A 21,324-nucleotide genomic window follows, 5' to 3' on the forward strand; every position below is an offset into this window, starting at 1 on the left:
TTAGCCTTGGGCGAGCATACAGATATTTGCAGTATGTGTGTGTGTGCGCGTGTGTGGTTATGTGTGTGTGTTAGAGTGAAGGGTGGTCCAAACCTGACAATATTTACTATATGTGCTATCTATCTATCTAGGCTAGACAAACCGTATGACAGGTCTTCAAAATGCTGCATCATTAGCTTGCAACTATAAGCTTACATATTGCTGACCCGTACAAAAACACCCAAACAGTAGCAAATTCCAGCCAAAGAGCTAGTATGTAATGTGCCTTTCTACCAATTACCCATGCCATGGGGTCATATTAAAACATCTAATATTAGCAAAACGTATCTGCAGCTTCCTTAATGAACAACATTGCTCCTTGTTTACCATTTGTTGCGACTCTGCTTGTGTTTGCGTCTCCCTCTGCTGCTTTCTGCAGAGTCTTACCTCTGAGGCAGAGGAAGGTGAGGAAGTCCTCGGTTTTGGGCTTGCGTCTGGACAGGTCCTGGATGGACAGGGTGAGGGCTGAAGCAGAGAGGGTGGTCAGGGAGGTGGAGGTGGAGGTGGAGGTAGAGGGCACGGGGGGCAGGACAGCAGCAGTCAGGGTGCCGGGGTCCGCCACCTTGACCGGCGTAGTGCTCGGAGAGTTCGGCTGCGACTGGGCGAACTTCCTCTGGGCCTGGAGCCGAGGTCTGAGAAGGAGAAGACAAGGAAAGAAGGAAGAGTAAGTGATTGATGAATATTTAATTACACTTAGCAATGTAAGAGTCTGCAGCCGATTAAAATCTCACTATAAATATTTTACATTTATGCACAAACACACTCATTGTTTTGTTTTGCTGTGGCGCAGTGGCATTTGGATGTTGGATTGCTGAAACAATTACTCTGTAGTGAAGAATCAGCTCTGTGTGTTCAATTGCATATTTGTGAAGTAAAAAGTGGTTGTAAGCCCATCATGGAGGTGCAGATAGCCACACATGTACCTGTTCACATGGTCATTGAGTGTATTTGTAGATGCTTTTTTATTCCTGTCGAGTACTGAATGAAAGATGATTCCAGAGAACAACTAAAGTCTCTTCATCTTAAGAATAAAGATGAAGCAATTCCCTTTTTATTCTCATTTCCTTCGCACCTTTCCACTGTTAAAAGTGCCTCTTTTCCTCTTTCCACCTCTTAACATGCGCTTTCTTTCCTCTGTGGTGCACAACGCTTTTGAGAGGTCTCTCTCATTTCCCCCTCTGCGTGTCTCTTTTCCTTCTTTATTTCACAGTGTGTGTCAGTGGAGGTGAGGGAAGGAAGAGAATCTTAAAGAAGTGTGTGTCTGAGAAATAAAGCCATGGACGTGCCTGTCATATGCTTCCCCTCACGCCACACACACACCTGGATGGGGACACTCACGTTCACACTTTGTTGTGTACAGGCACACACACACACACAAACCATAAAAGTCCTAGATTGGCAGGGTGCAGACGAACCAGCAAGTGGCCCTAATCGATCAGTGCAGCTGCTGTGTGTGTGTGTGTGCGTGTGTGTGTGCGTGTGTGTGTGTGTGTGACAGAGCTAGCCTATAAATGTTGAGGCGTAGTGATAGAAGAAATGCGATATCCTGGTATTATTTGTCAATTTGCCGTGGACCCGATTGAAGAAAGGGAAGATAGGATCATGTCTGGAGAACACCCACAATGCATTTGGTGCAGAGCTCCGATTACACTTCAATCAGAGAACAGCGTGAAGTCAAAACGTGTCAATTTCCTGCCGTGACATGGGTGTAAAGCTCAATATGGGAGAAATTGAGAGATGATTGTACACACATTGCCAAAGCACTGCATTGAAAGTGTGAAGAAACTGAACAAACAACAGTTTGCTCACATCAAGTTTGTTTACAATCAAAACAAGCAGTAAACAAAAGCCTATGAAAGAATTCAACTTGGCATTTTTGGTAAACTGGAAATCAATAGTACACAATGGTGATAAGCAGTTACACAAATCGTATTGGCTTTCATTTTGAGTTTACAAAACGTCCACTTTACTTAATGTTTAAGGCATTTTCTCTGTGCAAACAGAATAACAGACTTTTAGTCTCCCAATAAATGTGGCCGTGAAAAGTTGAATCACTAATTTTACTTAATAGATGGTGTTATTGTGCCGTCTTATTTCAACATTCACTTAAAAAGCGAGATGCATAGAGGATGTTGTTTTCCCCTGGTGTTACAGAACAAAGAACATGAACATTCAATATGCAAAGCAACACAATGGGGACAGATGTCACTTCACAGAAGGCTGTGATTTACTTGCAAAACATGGAGAGAAAAAGGGATAGTAACAAAGAAGGTTGCACATGAAGTTAAGAGTTGAGATTTGACCCGTAGCCAACCTGTTAACATGAGTGATATAGGGGAGTAAATGAGAGACAAAGGAAGGGCCTAGAGTGAGAATTGATACAACAAATGGGGAAAAGAAAAAGATAAGAAAGGATTGATCGGAAAACATTTCCAAAACTGACTTAATTCAATGAATGAATCGATACAATTCAAACCCATTCAGGGCCGTCTCGAGAGGTAAATGTGACAAAAGGAGGAGGTAAGAGGTACAGCGCAATCTTCTTAGTTTCACACTTCAACATTATGTCTGCTACACTGGCTTTATGTTGCTGCCTGACTGAATAGTCTCAACATGTATTCACTTCTACATACACGCATGCAAGGACACAAAATGCATCCTTATTATACCCTCGCCAACCCAACTTCAAGTCTGTCCTCATGAAACATTTAACTTCTGAGCCTGCACGCACACCATAAGTCGACTTAAGTTGTGTCACTCGGGACAGAGATTGGAGCCAGAGAGAAGTACAGAGAAGGATGAGGCCAGAGAAGTGATGGAGAGAGAGGGGGGGGGGGGGGGGGGGGGGGGGGGGGTGAAGAGGGACACTCGGAGCCGGGAGGTTTGCGTGACTGCAAGGCTGGGAAAGAAAGTGTGTGAGAAGAAGAAGTGAAGTGATGGAGAGGGGAAGTTAATACAAAGAGAAGAGGAGACACAATGTGCATAGATACACACACAGATATTTAGCAATCGGAGTTAGGTAACTTAACCTCAAACATGCCACCATGTTAGGCCTTTGGACACAGATTATAATATTGCTTTCATACACAGCAATGCTTTAACAAATACCTTACCGTGGTCATGTGGCAACTCAAATGTGCAGCCCCCCCGAACCTGTCCCACCACTGAATACATTTAATCATCTGCAATGTAATATGGCAACGTCAACTAAGCTGTGCTATAAACACTTTCTAAGTAGTGTCAGAGGAGAGAGGGAGCTCTCTATTAAAGCCTCTATGGTGAACTAAACCCTGGATAGTTTCATTGCTCGGAACTTGGATCATATTTAAATGCTCCAAAAGAGAATAACTGGCACGCACAAAAAGCGAACTGACACACACAAAAATTAAATACAAACGGTATGAGAAGATAAATAAAGCAGAGGCAACGGTGCAAAAGAATGTGGACAGAGACAGATGAGCTAATAAAGCATTGTGCTTACTACTTCCTGTCTAGACAGTCAACCAGAGCCTCTTTAGACAGGTTTTCCTAGAACGATCCTCTGTTATCTGTTATATATTAACTAACATGGCAGATATCCTTAGGGGGGGCTTCTAACAATTACTGAAAAATACATTTCTGGTCACAGGTAATCTTTAGTAATTGGACTAAATTGTCTTAATGCACATTTATCTATGTATTATTAATTCCAATCGTCTTCCTCCTTAGATACACTAACAGCACAGATAAATAGGTATAAACACCGATCTGCTTTGCTGATGGTGAGATAATTAAGGGTCTTGCAGTTAATCCACAAGCTGGGAGTGGATAAATAAAACCCTATGACCTTACCATGCCAAAACTATTAATTTGGTAACAAGTAATTACTTGCTCGCATAAGATGAAAGAGAGCGCTCTTCCTTGGAAATAGTGCCAAGGTGTCAAAACAAAGATTGTTTTTATCACTATTAGGTGTGTCAGTAATACAGGGCATGAGAAACTATTACAATAACACACGTTTAACAAATTCATCGACATAACCCTGAAATCATAGATAGAAAATCTTTAGCTGAAACAAACGAGACCATCAAGCGTGGGTGTAGCACACACACACACACACACACACTTCAGATGCCTAAAGACCAGGTAAATGTTGAGAAATCAGCATGGGAACCATTTGCAATGACATGACTGTTATTGTAAGCACTGCTACTGCGCTAAGGGCTCAGTGGTAACATGAGCCTGTGATTTAGCCCTGTATGCCCAGAGGAGGGCTGCCCGTGTGTGTGCGTGTGCGTGTTCGTGTGTGTGTGCCAGGGAGGGTACACTATGTTCCCAAGCGTGTTGAGCTATAGAATACTCATTGGTGCAGTGCTGTGTTAGGCGAGTGATGCTTACGTAAGAAAAATTAAAGTGATTGCCCTGATTGGGGGAGAATCAGAGGAGGGCTGGAGGAAGGCGGGGGGGGGGAGAAAGAGGAAAAAGAGATCCGATCGCAGGAGAAAAAGCAAAGAGATTACAGCAGGATGTCCCCATTCATCCTTTTCTAATCCACCTTTCATCCATCCTTTCCTCCCTCCATCCCTTCATGCTACCCCCCCCAGCCATCTACCCTTCAAAGGGCTGCTCTAATGTGTAATATTACACATGCCACCGTAGCTGCTAGAGCATTGATTATCTCCGGGAGACAGAGTGAGAAAAAAATGTGACGATCCTGTCAGCCAGCAATCTCTGGGAAAAAAGGTAAAAGGAGGAAGAAGAAAGGGAGAGGATAATGGGCCATTTGCGATTTCGCACTAACACATAAATGAAGTGAGATAATAAAAAAAATAAAAAGGGAATGAGGTGGGGATGAAGGGACACAAGGACAGAAAGACAGATGAGCTACAGCTTAGTTTAATGTATTTAACTCAGCCGAAGCAGGACCACCGGCACACTTATGGACAGCTGACATAGATCCCACACATGGAGCCTGTCAATCAAACACTTATGGCTCTCTTGTTCAGTCTCCATCTTATCAACACCTTTCCAGTGAACTTCGTTTCCATGGGAACTGCTATGATAGCAGGACGTCTCCATGTGGTTATGTTGTGTTATGAGGGTGTTGGCAGGCATCCGCCCTGCTGAAGTGTCATCGAGCAAGACAGGGTCCCTTCTACAGGGATTTTGGTCAATGACTCATTTAGCAAAAACTAAACGTATATTTAAAACTCAGTTGATACGTCTATGTTCACATTACAAGCAAATGGGGCCTGAATCAGATTTTGTATTGATGTGACACAGATACGATTTTTTCAAGATAGTGGGGACACTGAAATCCTTTTATGTATGTTTTATTTGATGTGGGCAGCTTTCATCAGTGATCCTAAACCTGATATATCAGTGGTCATGTGATGGCTTTAAGAACGGTCATATAAGATGAATGTGTGTTTTCCGTCTTATACTGCCAGGCACATTCTGAGGGTAATGGCTTTCTTTTTAAGTCTGTGAGTTGCTGAGCGCTGACATATACTCAAATGCAGCCCTGGACATCCTAAGGTTTTAAGAAACTGTTCATCAGTGAAACCCTCAAAATGGCAGCACCATTATTCCTCTCCCGCATCACAGCTCTTTCTCCCCAGATTTGTCTTCTCACTTTTATCTTCAACATGTGACCATTTTTCAACCATTCTTATCTGACCTCTGCAGAAAAACATGTGCAGGATAAATGTTTTCATCGCTATGTCATCTGTTTTTTTTCCTAAATGCCCTTCCCTTCCCGCAAATGTCACGTTTTCTGTTGTTGTTCTACACAGGCTCCTGTGTGTGATGTAATGGGTCGCTTGCAGTTGCATGTGAGGCATTTGAGGGCAGAGATCTGTTCACGTAAATGTCAGATATGGGTCACTTCAAACATAAATATGAAGTCTAGGCAGGCAATGATCTAGGGGATAAACCTATGAAATTAAACATTTGTTATGGGGACATAGCGTAACTCAAAACTGCCAGTGTAGGAAAAGAGAATCACAAATAAAAAATTCAACCCCAACTGGCTCCTTAAACCAGCTTTACTGTCAGCGAAAGCATATCAGCAGGGTTTAGACTGCAACAAACTAGATGACTAAGCACATGTGTGTTTGTGTGGGAAGAGCTGACAACAGCTGATTTATTAAACCACATAATTTGTGAATAAAAAAAACGTATAATAGATGCAAAGGAAAATACTTTAAATGACAATTAGGCAGGAGTGATGGTAAACAAACAGTGTCCCATGCATGTTTGATATATTGAATAAGCTGCTGGCCCAGCATCTTTCAAGTCTTTACACATATTAAATATTGATGTACAGAGTCCAATATGTACAACTAGAAGCAAAAGAACAGCAGATGGAATAAACAAAGAGATACATTCACTGTGGAGACTTAAAGGAGAGGTGTCATGCTTTTCCGGTTATTACCCGTCCCCTTGTGTGTTACGAAGGTTTTTATACATGTAAACGGTGTGCAGAGTCAAACCCCTCAAAGTACACCCTATAGTGAGTAAAACTCTAACACAGAAAATACCTCCCCAAAACGCCTCGTTGGAGATACGTCATTGTCCATTTGATTCTTCCGGGTACGGCATGATGTCAACCCGTACCCGGAACGAAATGGACCAATCCGTGGAGCCGTTACGTTACGTCCGCGGAGCCGTTACGTTAAGCCCCCGCTGATTGGTCCAAATTGACCAATCCACGGACTTCCTCACACACACATCTGTGTGCAGGGAGCAGGCAGCTCAGCTGATTTCTCCTCCCTGGCTGCAGGCTGATAACAGACAGTTGGGATTGCGGCGAAATTCTCTCTGCAGACCCATTCTCACAGCGTTTATCAACCTTTTTCTTACTCAATATCAAGCCACACTTATTGTTTTTACTTCGGATGTGACTTTGTGTGTGCTCAGGATGAGTTTGGCTGTGTTTCGCTGTGTATCCTAAACAAGGAAACAACACCTCCACGGAGCTCAGCGCGATTCACAACGTCCCGACCAATCAGAGCACACTGTGCTCACAGGGAGGGTGGGGGCTGGAGCTATTGGAGCTCCAACGAGCCGTTAAAGGCAGAGAGTGAAATTCAGTGAATACACGTAGTTTACAGAGATGCTGTATGAGAAACCAATGCGAGTTTGGAAAATTGCACAATATAAATCTATTTTAGTATACCTCAACAATGGAATTATGATCAGTGGAAATGGCCATGACACCTCTCCTTTAAATGATTTGCTTTTCATTGTCTCACAATACAGAAAAAAATGTGTATTTGGCATCTGTGTTCTAGCTTTACAAAGGTACAGATACAAATCTTGTTTCTGATTCTAAAGTTAGAATGATTAAGCCTGATCCTAATCAAATATATAAATTAAATGGACAATTAAAGCCTAGTTCTACTTTTAGTTTTCCATCTTCACAAAATATAGCATTAGTATAAATCCTTTAATTAATAAATGTGTAGAATGACTAAGCTCCTTAACCTGAGAGGGCATTTAATGAGTGTGTGTCTGTGGACTCATACTGTTATGACTGTGTGTAAAACAGCTTCAATTAGGAAGTATAAAAGTGTGAGTAAAATAGCTTAAACGTGTGCCTCTCAACATTTAACTGACAGCAGACTGAAAAAACACACATATATAATATTGAAGCATAAATGTTTGTTTTATTGTAAAGTTTGACAATGTATTCATCAGAACAAATTCATGCAGTGACTGCTTTTCGTCTTTTGTTTACTTAGTTGTGTATTTTATATGTCCGTGTTATGTGTAAGAATGTGTAACATTGCTGCCTTCTTGGCCAGGTCAGCATTGTAAATGAGATTTTATCTCATTGCTTTTATCTGGTTAAATAAAGGTTAAATAAAAACAAAATGTATTCAGTAAATATGTCTACTTTCAAAATATGGCTACTATTTTACAGAAATACAACACATCTGAATCAAGCGGAGCCCTGAGCTTGTCCGGAGCGTGTCCTAGGGTTTGATAAGGCTGATCTCAAGTCAGATTTTGTGTTCCCTCCCATGGTAAAGGTTATTGTGTGAGGAGAGGAGCACTGATCCAGAGTCTGTTCCTTGGGGGCTGTATTAATTGGCTCCAGATGGCCCACATGGTCCTGATAAAAGACAACCTCGCTGCAGCTGGCTGTGTGCGTGCGTGCGTGCGCGTGCGCGTGTGCGTGTGCGTGTGTATTAAGTCTGTTTAGCCAAAATCTGAGAAACTAGTGTATGTACACAGAGTCAAATGTGTACAGGTGTTTATATGCAGAGAGTAGGCTTCACAAAATGTTAAAGCATTAATCAATGTCTCTATATTTATTTCTGTGTGTACTGCCTGGCAGCCAGTTCAGATCTAATCCATCAGCAGATAAAAGAGTGAAAGAAATGGTGTATATATGCAACGATCACACAGTAATTGACACCATGTGTATGTGTGATTAAGAGCAATAAAAGCATTTGTATAAAAGAGAAAAACGCTTCAAGGCCTTTATGTTTTAGCAAACCTGTCTTCTATCACATTTAACTGACAATTCACCTTTTAGTTTAGCACATTACAAAATAAAGAGTAAATGAGGAACATTAATCAGCTGGCCTTTACAGATGTTACTTCTGAGCCACTCCCAGGGTTAAAAGTGCGTAATATATTCCAATGGAGTTATTTAAACCCTACACTGACCACACATCATCCATTTTGGATTTATGTTGGGGAACTAAACGGTTATAACCGAACACTTATCTTACTCAATGTGTTTATTGCTTTTCTGTCTCCATGTATGCAGGAAGGGGAGGGCACTTACTGCAGTGACTGACCCACTGACCTTTTGACCTTCACCATATGCAAACAGCCCCGGCCTGCACAGACCCCAGTCACATATACAGTGAGCAATGTGCACACCAAACACAAATAAATGCCATCATTAGTCATTGAGCTGAGGCTGCTCAGAGGGGAAATATGCACACAGAAGGCCTCTTATTGCTCCTTATGCAAAGCCTGAAAGTACAGCGAGTAGTCCACTGGAAAGCCTCCATAACCATGGTAGTAACAAATATACACTTCAGTATTTCTGTACATCTTGTCAGCATATGATTCTAACGCTCAACTGCTTTGTGTTGACACCAAGATAAATGGAGGGGTTTTATTCAGAGGTGTGAAAGCATCTGTGTGTGTGTAGGTTCAGCTGTGACAGCTATATGCTTTAAGAGTCACAATAAGGCTCCTACGAGATAAAAGATAAAGCAGGGCTCTGGCTGCATATTTAAATATAACCGTGGCTTTTCACTTGGCTCTTTTATTGAATGAAACAATGAGAGGGGAGATGGCCTGATAGGCAGATGTGGAGAGAGTCATCTTGACAATAGATCAAACTTAGCTGTATCTCTGTGAATATATAAATGCTATATTAGGTTAGGTGGAAGTCAGCCGTTGCCCCCTTTGATACCTAAAAAATGCTAATGATGTGCTTACACTTAAGCCACTGAAATAACTTCAAAACACATCGGTAGCCCAAAAGTTTTCAATTGATGTTGAATTAAGGTAAAAAAAGAATGAAGTAACTTGTCCAGCTCTGCTTCCTTTTCCCTCAGGGCCAGAAAGAAAAAGATAGAACCCTGCACTTATATATAGGCTTTGTTAGCAGTCAAGGTCCACTGCTCAGGGCTGTTTGCCCTCCCCCCTCACAGCAACATGCGGAACATCAAACCCCATGACCTCTGACCTTGCAGTCTTTATTCTCCCCTGGGAATGGCTGACCACAGCCAGATTAGGTCAATAAACATCAGAGAAGGTTCTGTATGTGTTTAGCAATCAGTCTAATATAGGCCCCGCTCACACGGGACCGTTTGCGTTTATGCACAGTATGCGTATTCAAAAAAGTCTTCCGTTCACATGCATTTGTTTCATTTAACGTGTCTGTTCAAACGAGGCCGCTGGAAACGCTGTAGTACATATGCTGGGACTGTAAGTGGCGCTGTAACTTCCGCCAAAATACACCAAAAGCCGCGAAGAAGAGCAACCGAGCAGCCCCGCTGCAATGTTGCCATGGCTACCCTTCTGTTTAAGCCCCGAAACTGAAACTGAAACTGAAAGAAACTGAAAGAAACCAATCTGTGGATATTGCATCCCGACCAAGAAACACGAAAGAAAACAACTCCGTGGAGAGGACGGCTCAGAAAGAGAGAGATATTCTCTACAAACACCGGGTGAGATCGCACCTTTGTCAATATAATGGATCAATGCATGAAATCTGACTCTGTTTATTTTGTTTAAGGAGTATATTGGGCGTTAACAATTCTGGTTTGCCTTTTATAATATTATTTCATTCAAGAACCCCTTGTGCGTTTAATTAACACAGCTATTTTTGATAGTTGATACAGCAGTGAGCAGGAGAGGTGGGGAGAGGCGGGGCTATCGCTATTTTTTCAGGAAATATTCGTATAGAGGTGATTACACGGACTCGGTTGACCCCCCAGAGCGTTTCGTTTGCAAATCTATCCACCTTGGGACCCGTTATTGTTTGTGGGGTCAGTTTCTATCGGCCTCGTGTAAATAATAGGGCTATACGCACGCGAAACTATGCAGATACAAGCAGTTTTCTCCTCGTGTAAACGGCGCCTAAGACAGAGTCCGGTATGTGGACATTTGGAGACCTTGAGTGGACTTGAGGCCTTGGGGCTAGAGACACAGGAGAACGTGGCTCACACAAAATTAAATAAAGGGTCATCTACTGAATAGTAAACATTCATCTACTTATTGTTTTACAGTTATGAATGCAGTTTTTCCTGTATGTTGGTGTCTTTTGGTGAAGCTATATGAACAACTAAGAACATATTTGAAAGAAGGTAACACACAGACAGTTTCAACACACAGACCGACACACACAAACACACACACCTCCAGACTGATCAATCTTTCACCGGTGCGTTTCCCATTCACAGATGATTCCCAGGTTGAGATGACAAGACTGAACCCTCCCCAATGGGTCACTGCACTTTGCAGTAGAGTACTTTGTGTTACACTTTTGAAACATTTTCTTTTCACACACGGCTGCCAACTGAGTGCTGGCTTTAAAAGAACATCAAGGGGTAGTGATGCTTGCCTTTGGATTCGTCCAGCTATAAAGCTTAAAAAAGGGAAATAATTTTGGCTTTCACTTGGAACACATTGCTTGACACACAAGGTTAAGTGTTCTATGCTTTCTGTTTTAAAATAAGATACTCTTATTGAATCATATACTAACTACAATATATTGAGAGCATTGTGAGTGTACAGTAAATCCTGTCAACCACTTAGATGTTGTTCTCATGAAGTAAAAAAAATACATGTGTTATGTTTAATCTGTGCTACTATCTCTATGTAAGCACATGTATCTGACAGTGATTATGGGAGCAAGTCTGTCTAGTGAGTGACACTATGCTCTGTGCTGGGTGGTTAATACTCCTTCACCCTGCCATTTCAGCGGAGTGAAAGGCTTTCATAAAGCTGCAGCGACAATGAGAGGAGAGTTTAGGAGAGATTTTGGGGACTGGCATGCAGTGGTGAGTCACTGACAGACTGAGAAAGGGGGAGACAGAAGAAAACCGAGAGAGACAGACTAAACTACACTAGAATAAGCACAGACATATTTAGTGGTGTGGTGGTTTCTTTTCAAAAAGACACACAAAGCCACAATTTGTCTGCAAAATCAAAGATGCTATTCTTCTTGGTTGGATAAATGTTTGCAGGACTATCTGCGCCGCTTTCAAACAAGATCAATGTAGGTCTGCTTGTTTGTGCATGCGAGTTCCCAACGATACACAACATGAGGTGTTCCTAGAGAAGCACAGCGAGGGGTGGCACTGCATATAGGTTCCAACTCATCTAAAGTAAATCAATAGACACAATATGGCCCTTTTAAAAAACACACACATTTGCAGGCCTGGCCCTGCGCACATGCATGTAATCCCTCATAAATGGAAATGGTGATTAGGCCTTACTGACAAGAGTCATTGGTTACGCTAGACAAGACAAGTGAGTGTGTGTGATTGCATGTGCACCCGTGTGTGTGTGTGTGTGTGTGTGATTGCGTGTGTGATTGCGCGTGTGTGTGTGTGTGTGTGTGTGTGTATACACTTGGCATTCATTAAGTCGAAACAAAACAAGCGGCAGCAGCTGAGTGTGTGAGTGTGTGTCTTGGCTGAAACAACAGAGAGAGCGGATTCAAAGAGCCAAAAGTGGGGTTCAGGGAAGAGGGAGAGAGAAAAGGAGAGACAGAAAAGAGGGACAGAAAGAGAGAAAGAACGCAGAAATGAAGTTAAGAAGCCTGTTAAAGAGGCCACTCAACTTCTGATCCACACACACACAAAATCAGCCACACTTTCGCAGAGTTTCATGAGTTCGTCTTCTTTAAGCAGCTGAGAAAAGAAACTCCCTGACATCCTCCAACATTTTAAAAATCCTCAATCACATTTGGCCAGATTTGTTTCACAGTTACAGGACACCTACACATACAACTGTATGCAACTACATTTTCCAAATAATGGACAATCCAGCCTCTATCCAGCAAGGTTCAGATGGTTCCCGTGAGAGTAGCTAAACTCAATTAGAATACCAATGACATCAGTAAATCATTTACTGAGGATTTCAATCATGACTTAACAAGATTTACAAGATGCTGACGATATGCCAAAAATGATGACAGATTTCTGGAGTGGATGCTTCTGTGGCAGCAGAATGTTTTATGACTGAACAGAAGACTTAAGGCAAAAGGTATGCTATTCATCCATTGCAAAATATTTTGAATCATACATGCAAAGGATGAGGCTCCCTGTTGCCCTCTTCTAGCCAAGACATCTACTTTATGGTAATACAATATGAAATCCTGTTCCGGGACTTGTTTTGACACTTCAGTGGCTGCTAAATACACTATTTAACCTAAATCAAAAATGGGAGAGGAAAAGAGGTGCGGGAATATAGTAAGTAGGTCAGTAAACCATGGCAGGAGAAGATGAGAGCGTGTGGGGTTGTAAGTTTGTCTGTGTGTGCAGAGCTCACTTTGGCAAGGGAACCCCATTCTGAGAATATTATCATGCTGGTAGGAGAGGGCTACAATGGGCTGGCATGTTGGAGAGGATGTGCTGCCAGTCTCTCCCCCAATCTCAGGAGCATGGGAAGGCAAACACAGAGTTGATCTCAAAGACTTCTAAAGGGGACCGCTTCCTGCCAAAAATCACTCGCACCTGTCCTTCTGTCTCTGCCTCCCGTCCTCCCTCTCTCTGCTGCTCCTCCCAGTCTTCCCTTCTCTGTCTATCCCTTCATCTTTTTCCACAGTGTGAAACTTTTTCTCCACTCAAACTTGGAAGCGGCTACGCCACCGCTCCTCCCTTCTGTTTTGGCCTGTGCCAGGTGTAAAAGCACCTGGCATTGTCTCAGTAAGTCCTGTTCAGGAACAGTGCGGGGCAGCCATGCCAGGGCGCTGGAGTCATCCTTCACACATTAAACACACGCACACAAAATACGCTTTTTAAGAGGGCAGGAGGCACTGCCAAGTACTGGCCAGGCTTGTGTTTCATTAGCATCAGATAGAAAGCCTTTCTTCATTCAGTCCTGCTGGGTCTGGGTCTGTGTCTGTGTCTGTGTCTGTGTCTGTGTGTGTAGCAAGCTGGCCTCTATCTGAACTACACTTAACAACACAGCGCTACAGGCTATCAGAGCTAACCGAATAAAAGTATGATATCTTTTCCTCATTTTATAGGTAGGCGTGTTAAAGCTTTGTTATTATTTTATGACCAATGGCTTACATTTAACAACTCTTATTCAGTCAGGGGATGCCCATTATAATGACAGTCTAAGAGATCCAAGTTCATAATATCCTGTCATTAAGATAATGTTTCCGACTACCTGCATTTTTAGTCAACCCCATATTCGATTTCCATAAATGTCAAAGTCTGCAAGGTCTCTAAATTGAACGCGTCTTAAACAATCTCTTCGAAATACTACACATTTCTTATCAGCTGCTTCAGAGGCACGCTCTTCTGTTTCAAAGCCAGGTAGATGAAAGGTTGGAATGACCGTGCTCAGATTTGGAGGTTACAGTATCCAATGACAGCTAGCAGGACTCAGGCAGGTGCTTGACACGCAGTGAATGGAGCCTGTATGGGCTGCTCATTACAGAGGGACATCTGCTGCTGTCCAGCCCCCAGACTCCGCCCCTAGCTTTACACTGATGCTTTGATGCCCTGTCAGTGTGTGTGTGAGAGACCAGCAGAAGAACAAAACAACACAAGCACACGGGCAAGCACCCACGCTCACATACACACACCTGCCACCTACAGTATAGTAATAATACAAGAAAAGAGGTCTGAAAATGTAAGCATGAATGTAATTGTGTACTGTATTATGTGTGAGTGCATGTGGTGTTGATAAAGAGGAAAAACATCCGCTTTGAGAAACACACCAGCCATTTTTAATCTGCTGTACACTCTATAGAACATGATTGTTTGTAAATCATATTTTCCAGCCTGTGATTTCAAAATCTGCTTCATGCCGAATAAGCCTCACATTTTCCCAACACCCTTTATTCCATTTCCTAAGAACCTTTTCCTGAAGAGAGAGCAGTGTTTTGTTCCAATCCCTGGACAGACCAAATCCATTTCAATAATTAACTTGGGATATAAACGCCTTTTTAAAGAAATACGCCGGGTGGATATTAACAGCTTATTGTACTCTGCAACAAGTTACATTTTTTAAATGATTAATTTGGAAATGCATGGCAACATTCCTTTAAGTGGCTAATTATAAGTGACTGAAATGGCATTTGCGTTAAAAGATGAGGGGGTGAGCTCATTAGAGGACCTCTGCGCTCTTTAAAGGGTGGTACTATTTACACTTCCCTGTTGACTGTCATCTTCTATTATAACTAATGGACGACTAGCTCTTCTGCAAGTGTTTTACTGCACACACACTTATGAGGGACGCAGTAAGGGTGAGACATTTGGAAGAGAGTGCATACTCCAAGTATATAAATAAAAACACTTTTAATTGATTTTGCTTTAAATGTTGTTAGAGCGAATACATGGGAAACTTTGTGAAGCTGAAAGCAGGAACAACACAGAGCAAAGAGAGTGCTTTTATAAAAGGGGAAGATAAAGCATGTGTGTAAACAGTGTAGTAACATTGAAACAGCTGATACCATGTGCAATCTACTAAGGAAATTGAAGTGTGCAAAGTTTATTATGACTCATGCAACCTCGCACGTTCACACTCAGGAGTATCAGAGAGCCTTTGGTGTGAACTCACGTTTGGAAACACACACACATCAATACACACTGCCTCACCTCTTTTTTGGAGGACCATCCTCAGTATACTCGTGGCTCCCATGTCCCTGAGAGCGCAAGGACCCATCTTCTTTGTGGCTGCCCTTTGACCCCGAGCCGTTCAGCTGCCCATTGGCTAGAGAACCTGAGAAAAGAAGGCAAGGGTCAACATAAAATATGTCACAGGGCTTCACATTGTTATAAACCTAATGTCTGGGGGAACACACATTGTTTTCATATGAGAATGTTGGAAACAGTATTTTGTATGTTGTATTTGATGCACTAGAAAATGTTTGGTTTTAGCTTAAAGGGGGCAGGATTAAAGAAAGACAGAAAGAGAGAAGGTGATCGAGATATTTGGACAGTACAAATACACCAAGCTCCTGAGCCAAAAACTGTGACACCTTCCATTCAGTGTTTGTGACTTAATGACAACTCACATAGCCCTCCACATCATGTATTGAAACTATTGCAGCATCATGGGGACTTGTTTTGGAGTGAGGAGAGCATTAGTTATTCATTTTCCTGTCCACATCGCCGCTTGTCAATTGCAACTGCTTTTCTCTGCTGACGTACGTGATGTCTGCCCTTTGACAAAGAATTTTAAAAAAGGAAAAACAAGCCCGAGGCAGAGAGAGAAGTGAACAGTTATTGCTGGACTTGACGTTCTTGGTGAGCCCAATTGACAGAGCCCTAATTAAATATTTAGCAAGCATCTCAGACAAACAAAATAAGCCCCCAGACAGATTCTGAAATCAAACAGGCGCAGAGAATTCAAATGAGGTCAAACAGAAGAGTGGAAGTCAATGGTAATTAAGAGAGACAACCAAATTAAATAGATATCACAAGGCTTGATTTCCTCCCGGGCAGTTGTTGTCGTTCTTGGAATGTGTCAGGACTGTCTGATTCAACAATGGTGCCTGAATGAGCAAACTTATCAGGGAAACAACTGGGGAAGTTCAAAGCTTTTCAAGAGTTTGTGAAAAATGAAGACTGCGGGAACTGCCAAGCAGACAGAGGGGCAGCCACATGTTTAAAATTGCACCAATACTGTCAGCTGTATGCTGCAATCAAACGTTCAACACTGACAGTTGTGCATCCCATTTTACCAGTTTTGACAAGTATTCATGCCTGAGTGGACTTTGGTGTGGCAGGTTGTTCAATTATTCACCTTCATTTTGCAAAAACAAACTCATGACTCATGACCATTTAGGCTGGAGGTTGCTTGTTAAACCAAGAACGAAGCAGTCGTAATTATTCTCCTTCACCTTTCAACGTGGCTCTCACGTTCTCATTGGTTCAGGGATTCTTAGCTCGTTGCTAGCACACCCAGTGAAATTCCATTTGACTGATGCTTCGGAGGTATGTGTCAATCACCCTACACCGCTAACTCCTAATGGTGGGTGTCAAAGAGGAAAATGAATTAAGATAATAACGACAGTGGAGCGCGGGTTAGGATAAGTGGCAACTTGAATGATAGCCTGTTAGCGATGAGGCTACTGTTTAACAAGCCCAGGCATTGTGTCGAGTGAGAAATACGGGACAGGGAGAGGAGTAGGAAGATCAAATGACAGTGTAGGAGACAGGATGAAGATGAGCAGGTAAAAGCAGTTTTCAAACATATGATTTAACTGAGATTTATAAATGTGCTTTGGGCTGAATAAGCACACACAGCCATACTTTCACATCATTGCATAGACATGCTGGCAGTTTGTCTTTTCTCACACAGGCAGGGCAGGCCAGTACCTGAAAGCCGGAGATACAGTCATCACACGGTTGCGGTCAGAAAGTGAACAGGCGCCGCCGTGATGAGTAAGGCCATCACACTGCTGGCAATGCTTTATGTTGCCTACAAGTCTATAGGCCAGGAGTGAATCACAGCCTTATAATGCCATGGTTGGCACGGAAGACTCGCATCCGCTAGTCATTAATCAATCAAGAGTTTCCCTTAAAGGACTTCAAAGTTCCACCTTAATCTGCATTTGGGAGAGATGCCCAGTGTGTTGAGAATGAACTTAAGAATTGTTCAGTATTTAATTTATTATCATAGTAAAAAAAAAAAATGATTGAAAAGGATAATTACATGAGGCGCTGTAACGAGGAAATGGTGCAAAGATTCTTATCACGACTTCTGGACTGTGTGTTTTGGCAGTTAAAATTGCACCAGAGCAAAAAAACGAAATAGCTCATTAACTTTAATTGTGCTCAGAAAATGACTGACGCATGATGTCCCCACAGAACACAAACAAACAGGCAGGGCCTCATTCCACCCTCCCCTCCTTTTCTCTCCTCCACTCCCTCCCTCCACGTATTCCCCCCTTTCCTCCAAAGAGTTGTTTGACATATGCTGGTTGCACATGATTGCCCATCTGAGGGCTAGAGCTGGGAATCTTGGGAAGGCAGAGGGCTGGGGATGGGTCTGTGTGGAAGGAAGGCAACGGGGCCTAAACTCAAGCTCCTGGAGGCCTACGACATGAGGTGGGTGGTGCAGAGGAGGTTAAGCCTGGGATGGGATGGGGCAGCGGAGGGAAATGCTGCTCCTGTGGGGGGAGGGGGTTTCTAATCAAATTTATGCGTGCTTAACTAAGCTCATCGCCTCACTATGTTCACCTCAAAGTCTCGAGAGGGCAGGAGGGAGTGAGCCGAGGTACATAGCGTAACATAGCGTATCACAGGGCTGAGAGGAGCCTATTAGTGTGGGCTGCAGCAGATAGTCATACTATAGGAAAGACACTCATAATGGGGGCAAAAGAGTCCTCTTATAGGTGCTTGATGTGCAATAGATAATGTACAGGAAACCACATTGGGCCCAGAATGTAGATAGCTCTGGTAAAATGCTTGCATTGTTTTAGGTTAGCAGATATATGGATCCAATCTGTCTTTGGCTATTGGCTCTTAAAGAAACACTTCTGTACTAATAGCAGTAGGATTTCTATTGATTAACAACACTTGAATCTCTCCTTCCCTCTAGTAAACAAGAGCACTACAATTATATTCCATGCCCTTTGTTCAAGTGATGCTCTGTGTCTGTATACAATTAAAACGGCTGGATAATATAAAAAGAAACAATGGGTAGTTTTATTTTAGGGAAACTCCCCATAGCATCCATTCCCAGAAGCTTTTCAGAGTAGAAGAATTGACTGCCTGGCAAGAGGATTTCCAACCGCTTCAAATATATTGCTCTCTGTTACAGAGTTGGACCTAACAATGTTGCATGACACTTACCACAAGCCAGAACAAAAGCAACCAAAGAAGTGTGCAGCTCAGAAGCATGGCATCTGCTTCAGGGCTGTACATTTAAAGCATCAAAAGGGAAAGATGGGGTTCTGTGATGGTGTTGGTTAAATAAAAAAAGCTTGCAAGGACAAAATAGATATTGTACTCGAGACCTAAACTCTACCTCTTTCGTCTACTGTGGTCATATTTTTCATTTCCTTTTATCCCACCTTCAATCTGTCTCTCTGCTGGTTTTCCAGAGAGGGAGAATAGAGCGGCCACACGGTGTTCAAGCTGCCATGGCTGACACTGGCCGTGCAAAGAGCTGGCAGCATGGGAAATACAGACAGACAGCCGAGTGACAGCAGAGTGAGAGCTGAAGGAAAGGGGAGAGCGTGCATAAAAAAAGGGTGGGAGCGGCAGGTCCTGAGTGAAGCAGACAGAAAGAGAAAGATAGGGGACAGTCAGAGAAATGGGCAAACAGTGAGCCCTCTCTCTTCACCCCCTTCTGGCTTTGGCCAGCAGCCAGCTCCTCCATCAACAGCACTCAGGGAAATGGAGAGGGAGAAAGGCAAAAGGATGGCAGGGGAAAACAGAGGCACAGACGAGTCTAGCAGGGAGATGTGGCGAGGTAAGGAGGTACAGGAAGAAGATACAGCTTTAACGATTCGGAGAACAGGAGAGGAAGGGTGGGAAACAGGACAGAGGGTAAGGAAGGGAGGGTGGCGATGGAGGATGAATGGAGGAAGAAGGAGGGCGGGTTTGGGTGACAGATATTGTAGGTAGTTAAGACAGACGGGAGCAGAGGACAGGAAGGACAAAGCGGAAAAGAGGGAGATTGTGAGAAAAGAGGGAGACAGAGACGGATGGATGATGCAGGAGGGAAAAAGGGGCTATGGTGAGGAGGGGCGGGGGTGTGGAGATACATAATCGAGTAGATTGAGCAGCGGGAGGGAGAGAGGAGATAGGAGCTTGCGGAGAAGGCAGTAACCAGAGTCCTATTGATGTGTAATGAAACCCTGCATCGGGGAGAGACAACCGGAAGGACGGACGCATGGAGGGAGACGGGGAGGAGAAAAAGGAGAGGAAGAATGAGGTTGTGATGGAGTGGGAGAAGGGCAGGAACCGGGACACAGAAGGGCATAATGTCATTTGTTAAATAATGCAGGCAGAAAGCGGGAGAAGCAGGAAGTGTGATGGACACAGAGATGGACGGCTGCCAACAGTGAGAGGCAAAGTGGCCGGGGAGATGGCATGATTGCTGGCTATGGCAGGGAGAAGGCTGGGTGGGACACACACACACACACAAGCAGACGACTGACAGACTGCCACACCCCCTTTAAAAGAGATAGCCACTGCTGCCACACAGTGATGGAGAAAAAGGGGAAGAGAGAGTCAGAGTCTGAGACTGGGGATGGATGGAGGTATGTGGGGAGGAAAAGATGGAGACAGATGCCTTGGGAGGAAGACAAATGCTGCTTAAAGTAGGTATATCTGTTATCACCTTCCATCAGATGACACATATTTCCCCAGATGTTGGATGGTTATCTAGAAATATATCAATATACTGCAAAAATGCATCAATGTGGACCAGAACGCGGTATATAGACTAACAATGTTTTTTTTAATATATATTCTTTAAATAAGAGCTGTAATGATTAGCAGTTTAATACAAAACAAGTTTGTATTATTAATAGGTTTTCTATTATTATAATACAAAAATTACCCAATTCTGGAAAAAAAAAACAGACCAACCAATGTTTAACCAAGAATAGCAACAACTGTATTGTACTCAAGTGTGAATATTTGCAGGTTAATTAAGTGATTAAGATAATAATCAGCAAAATAATTTATAATTTTTTTACTAAAATGTTATATTTCTATACAATTGTGAAAATGTTAATTTTTTTTTTAAGGCAATACCTTAACATTGTGTATGGTTTCCTATCAACAGTCTAAAACCCAAAAAAAAAAAAATCACATTCATAACAATATCAAACAGAACAAGTTCGACAAGCTGAAGATGTTTGACATTTTGCCTATTAAACAATTATGGAATTGTTCTGCCAATCAAGTAAAGCATTGACTGACTAATCAGTTAGATATGACAGTCATCTCTAATCCATCATCTTCTCTACAACATATTAATGGATCAAGTACATGCATGATCACACTGCAAAATGGAGACAGAAAACAGTGGCACATGTCTGTCCTTAACATAAGCCCAGGCTCTCTAACCCACAGTCCTCTAAAACAGCAGGGGCTGCCCATTCAGGATGTAACGCACGCTGAGTGTGATCTTCCAAAATGGCTGACAGTTTCACCGCAACGTCAATGTGAGAGGGGAAACTGTGCGGCTCGTACAACCTCCAAAGCCTTGCTAACCCATAGTGCTCTAAAACAGCAGGGCCCGTCTATTCAGCCGGGCTCCCTTTTGTGTCAGCGCGGGCTGCTGTCGTTACCCCCGGCACCACGGGCCGCCAACGCTTTCTAATGAGTCATTTTTATTCAGGCGATAAGGTCAGCTACCCGCGGCGGCTTAAAAGGCCCTGAGGAGCTCTGGAGTGGCAGCTATGAGATGCCAGACAGACACAGAGATACACTGGCTACAGGGAGGGGAGGGGGCACAGACAGAGAGAGGAGAAAGGAAGGTGTGAGGAAATATATAATAAGGGAAAAAATAGGGAAGAAAAACTAACGCTAGGTATAAAAGATAAGCTACATTTCAAAAGAGACTTCCCTCCCGTCTGTCTGCTGGATGACTGACTGGCTTCTTCTGCTGGGCGTGAACTTTCAG

At 43.0% G+C, this 21,324-nt stretch overlaps 1 protein-coding gene across 1 annotated transcript in view; it reads right to left on the reverse strand.

Moving 5' to 3' along the window:
* The window catches only part of jarid2b (jumonji, AT rich interactive domain 2b), a 98,608-nt gene that overhangs the window by 29,778 nt on the left and 47,506 nt on the right, over window positions 1-21,324 (reverse strand). The window contains 2 exon segments of the mRNA XM_034124804.1: window positions 427-671; window positions 15,333-15,456. Coding sequence (XP_033980695.1) covers window positions 427-671; window positions 15,333-15,456 — 369 coding nt within the window.

This window comes from Trematomus bernacchii, unplaced genomic scaffold (genome assembly GCF_902827165.1).
Source record: "Trematomus bernacchii unplaced genomic scaffold, fTreBer1.1, whole genome shotgun sequence".
NCBI classification, from domain to species: domain Eukaryota; kingdom Metazoa; phylum Chordata; class Actinopteri; order Perciformes; family Nototheniidae; genus Trematomus; species Trematomus bernacchii.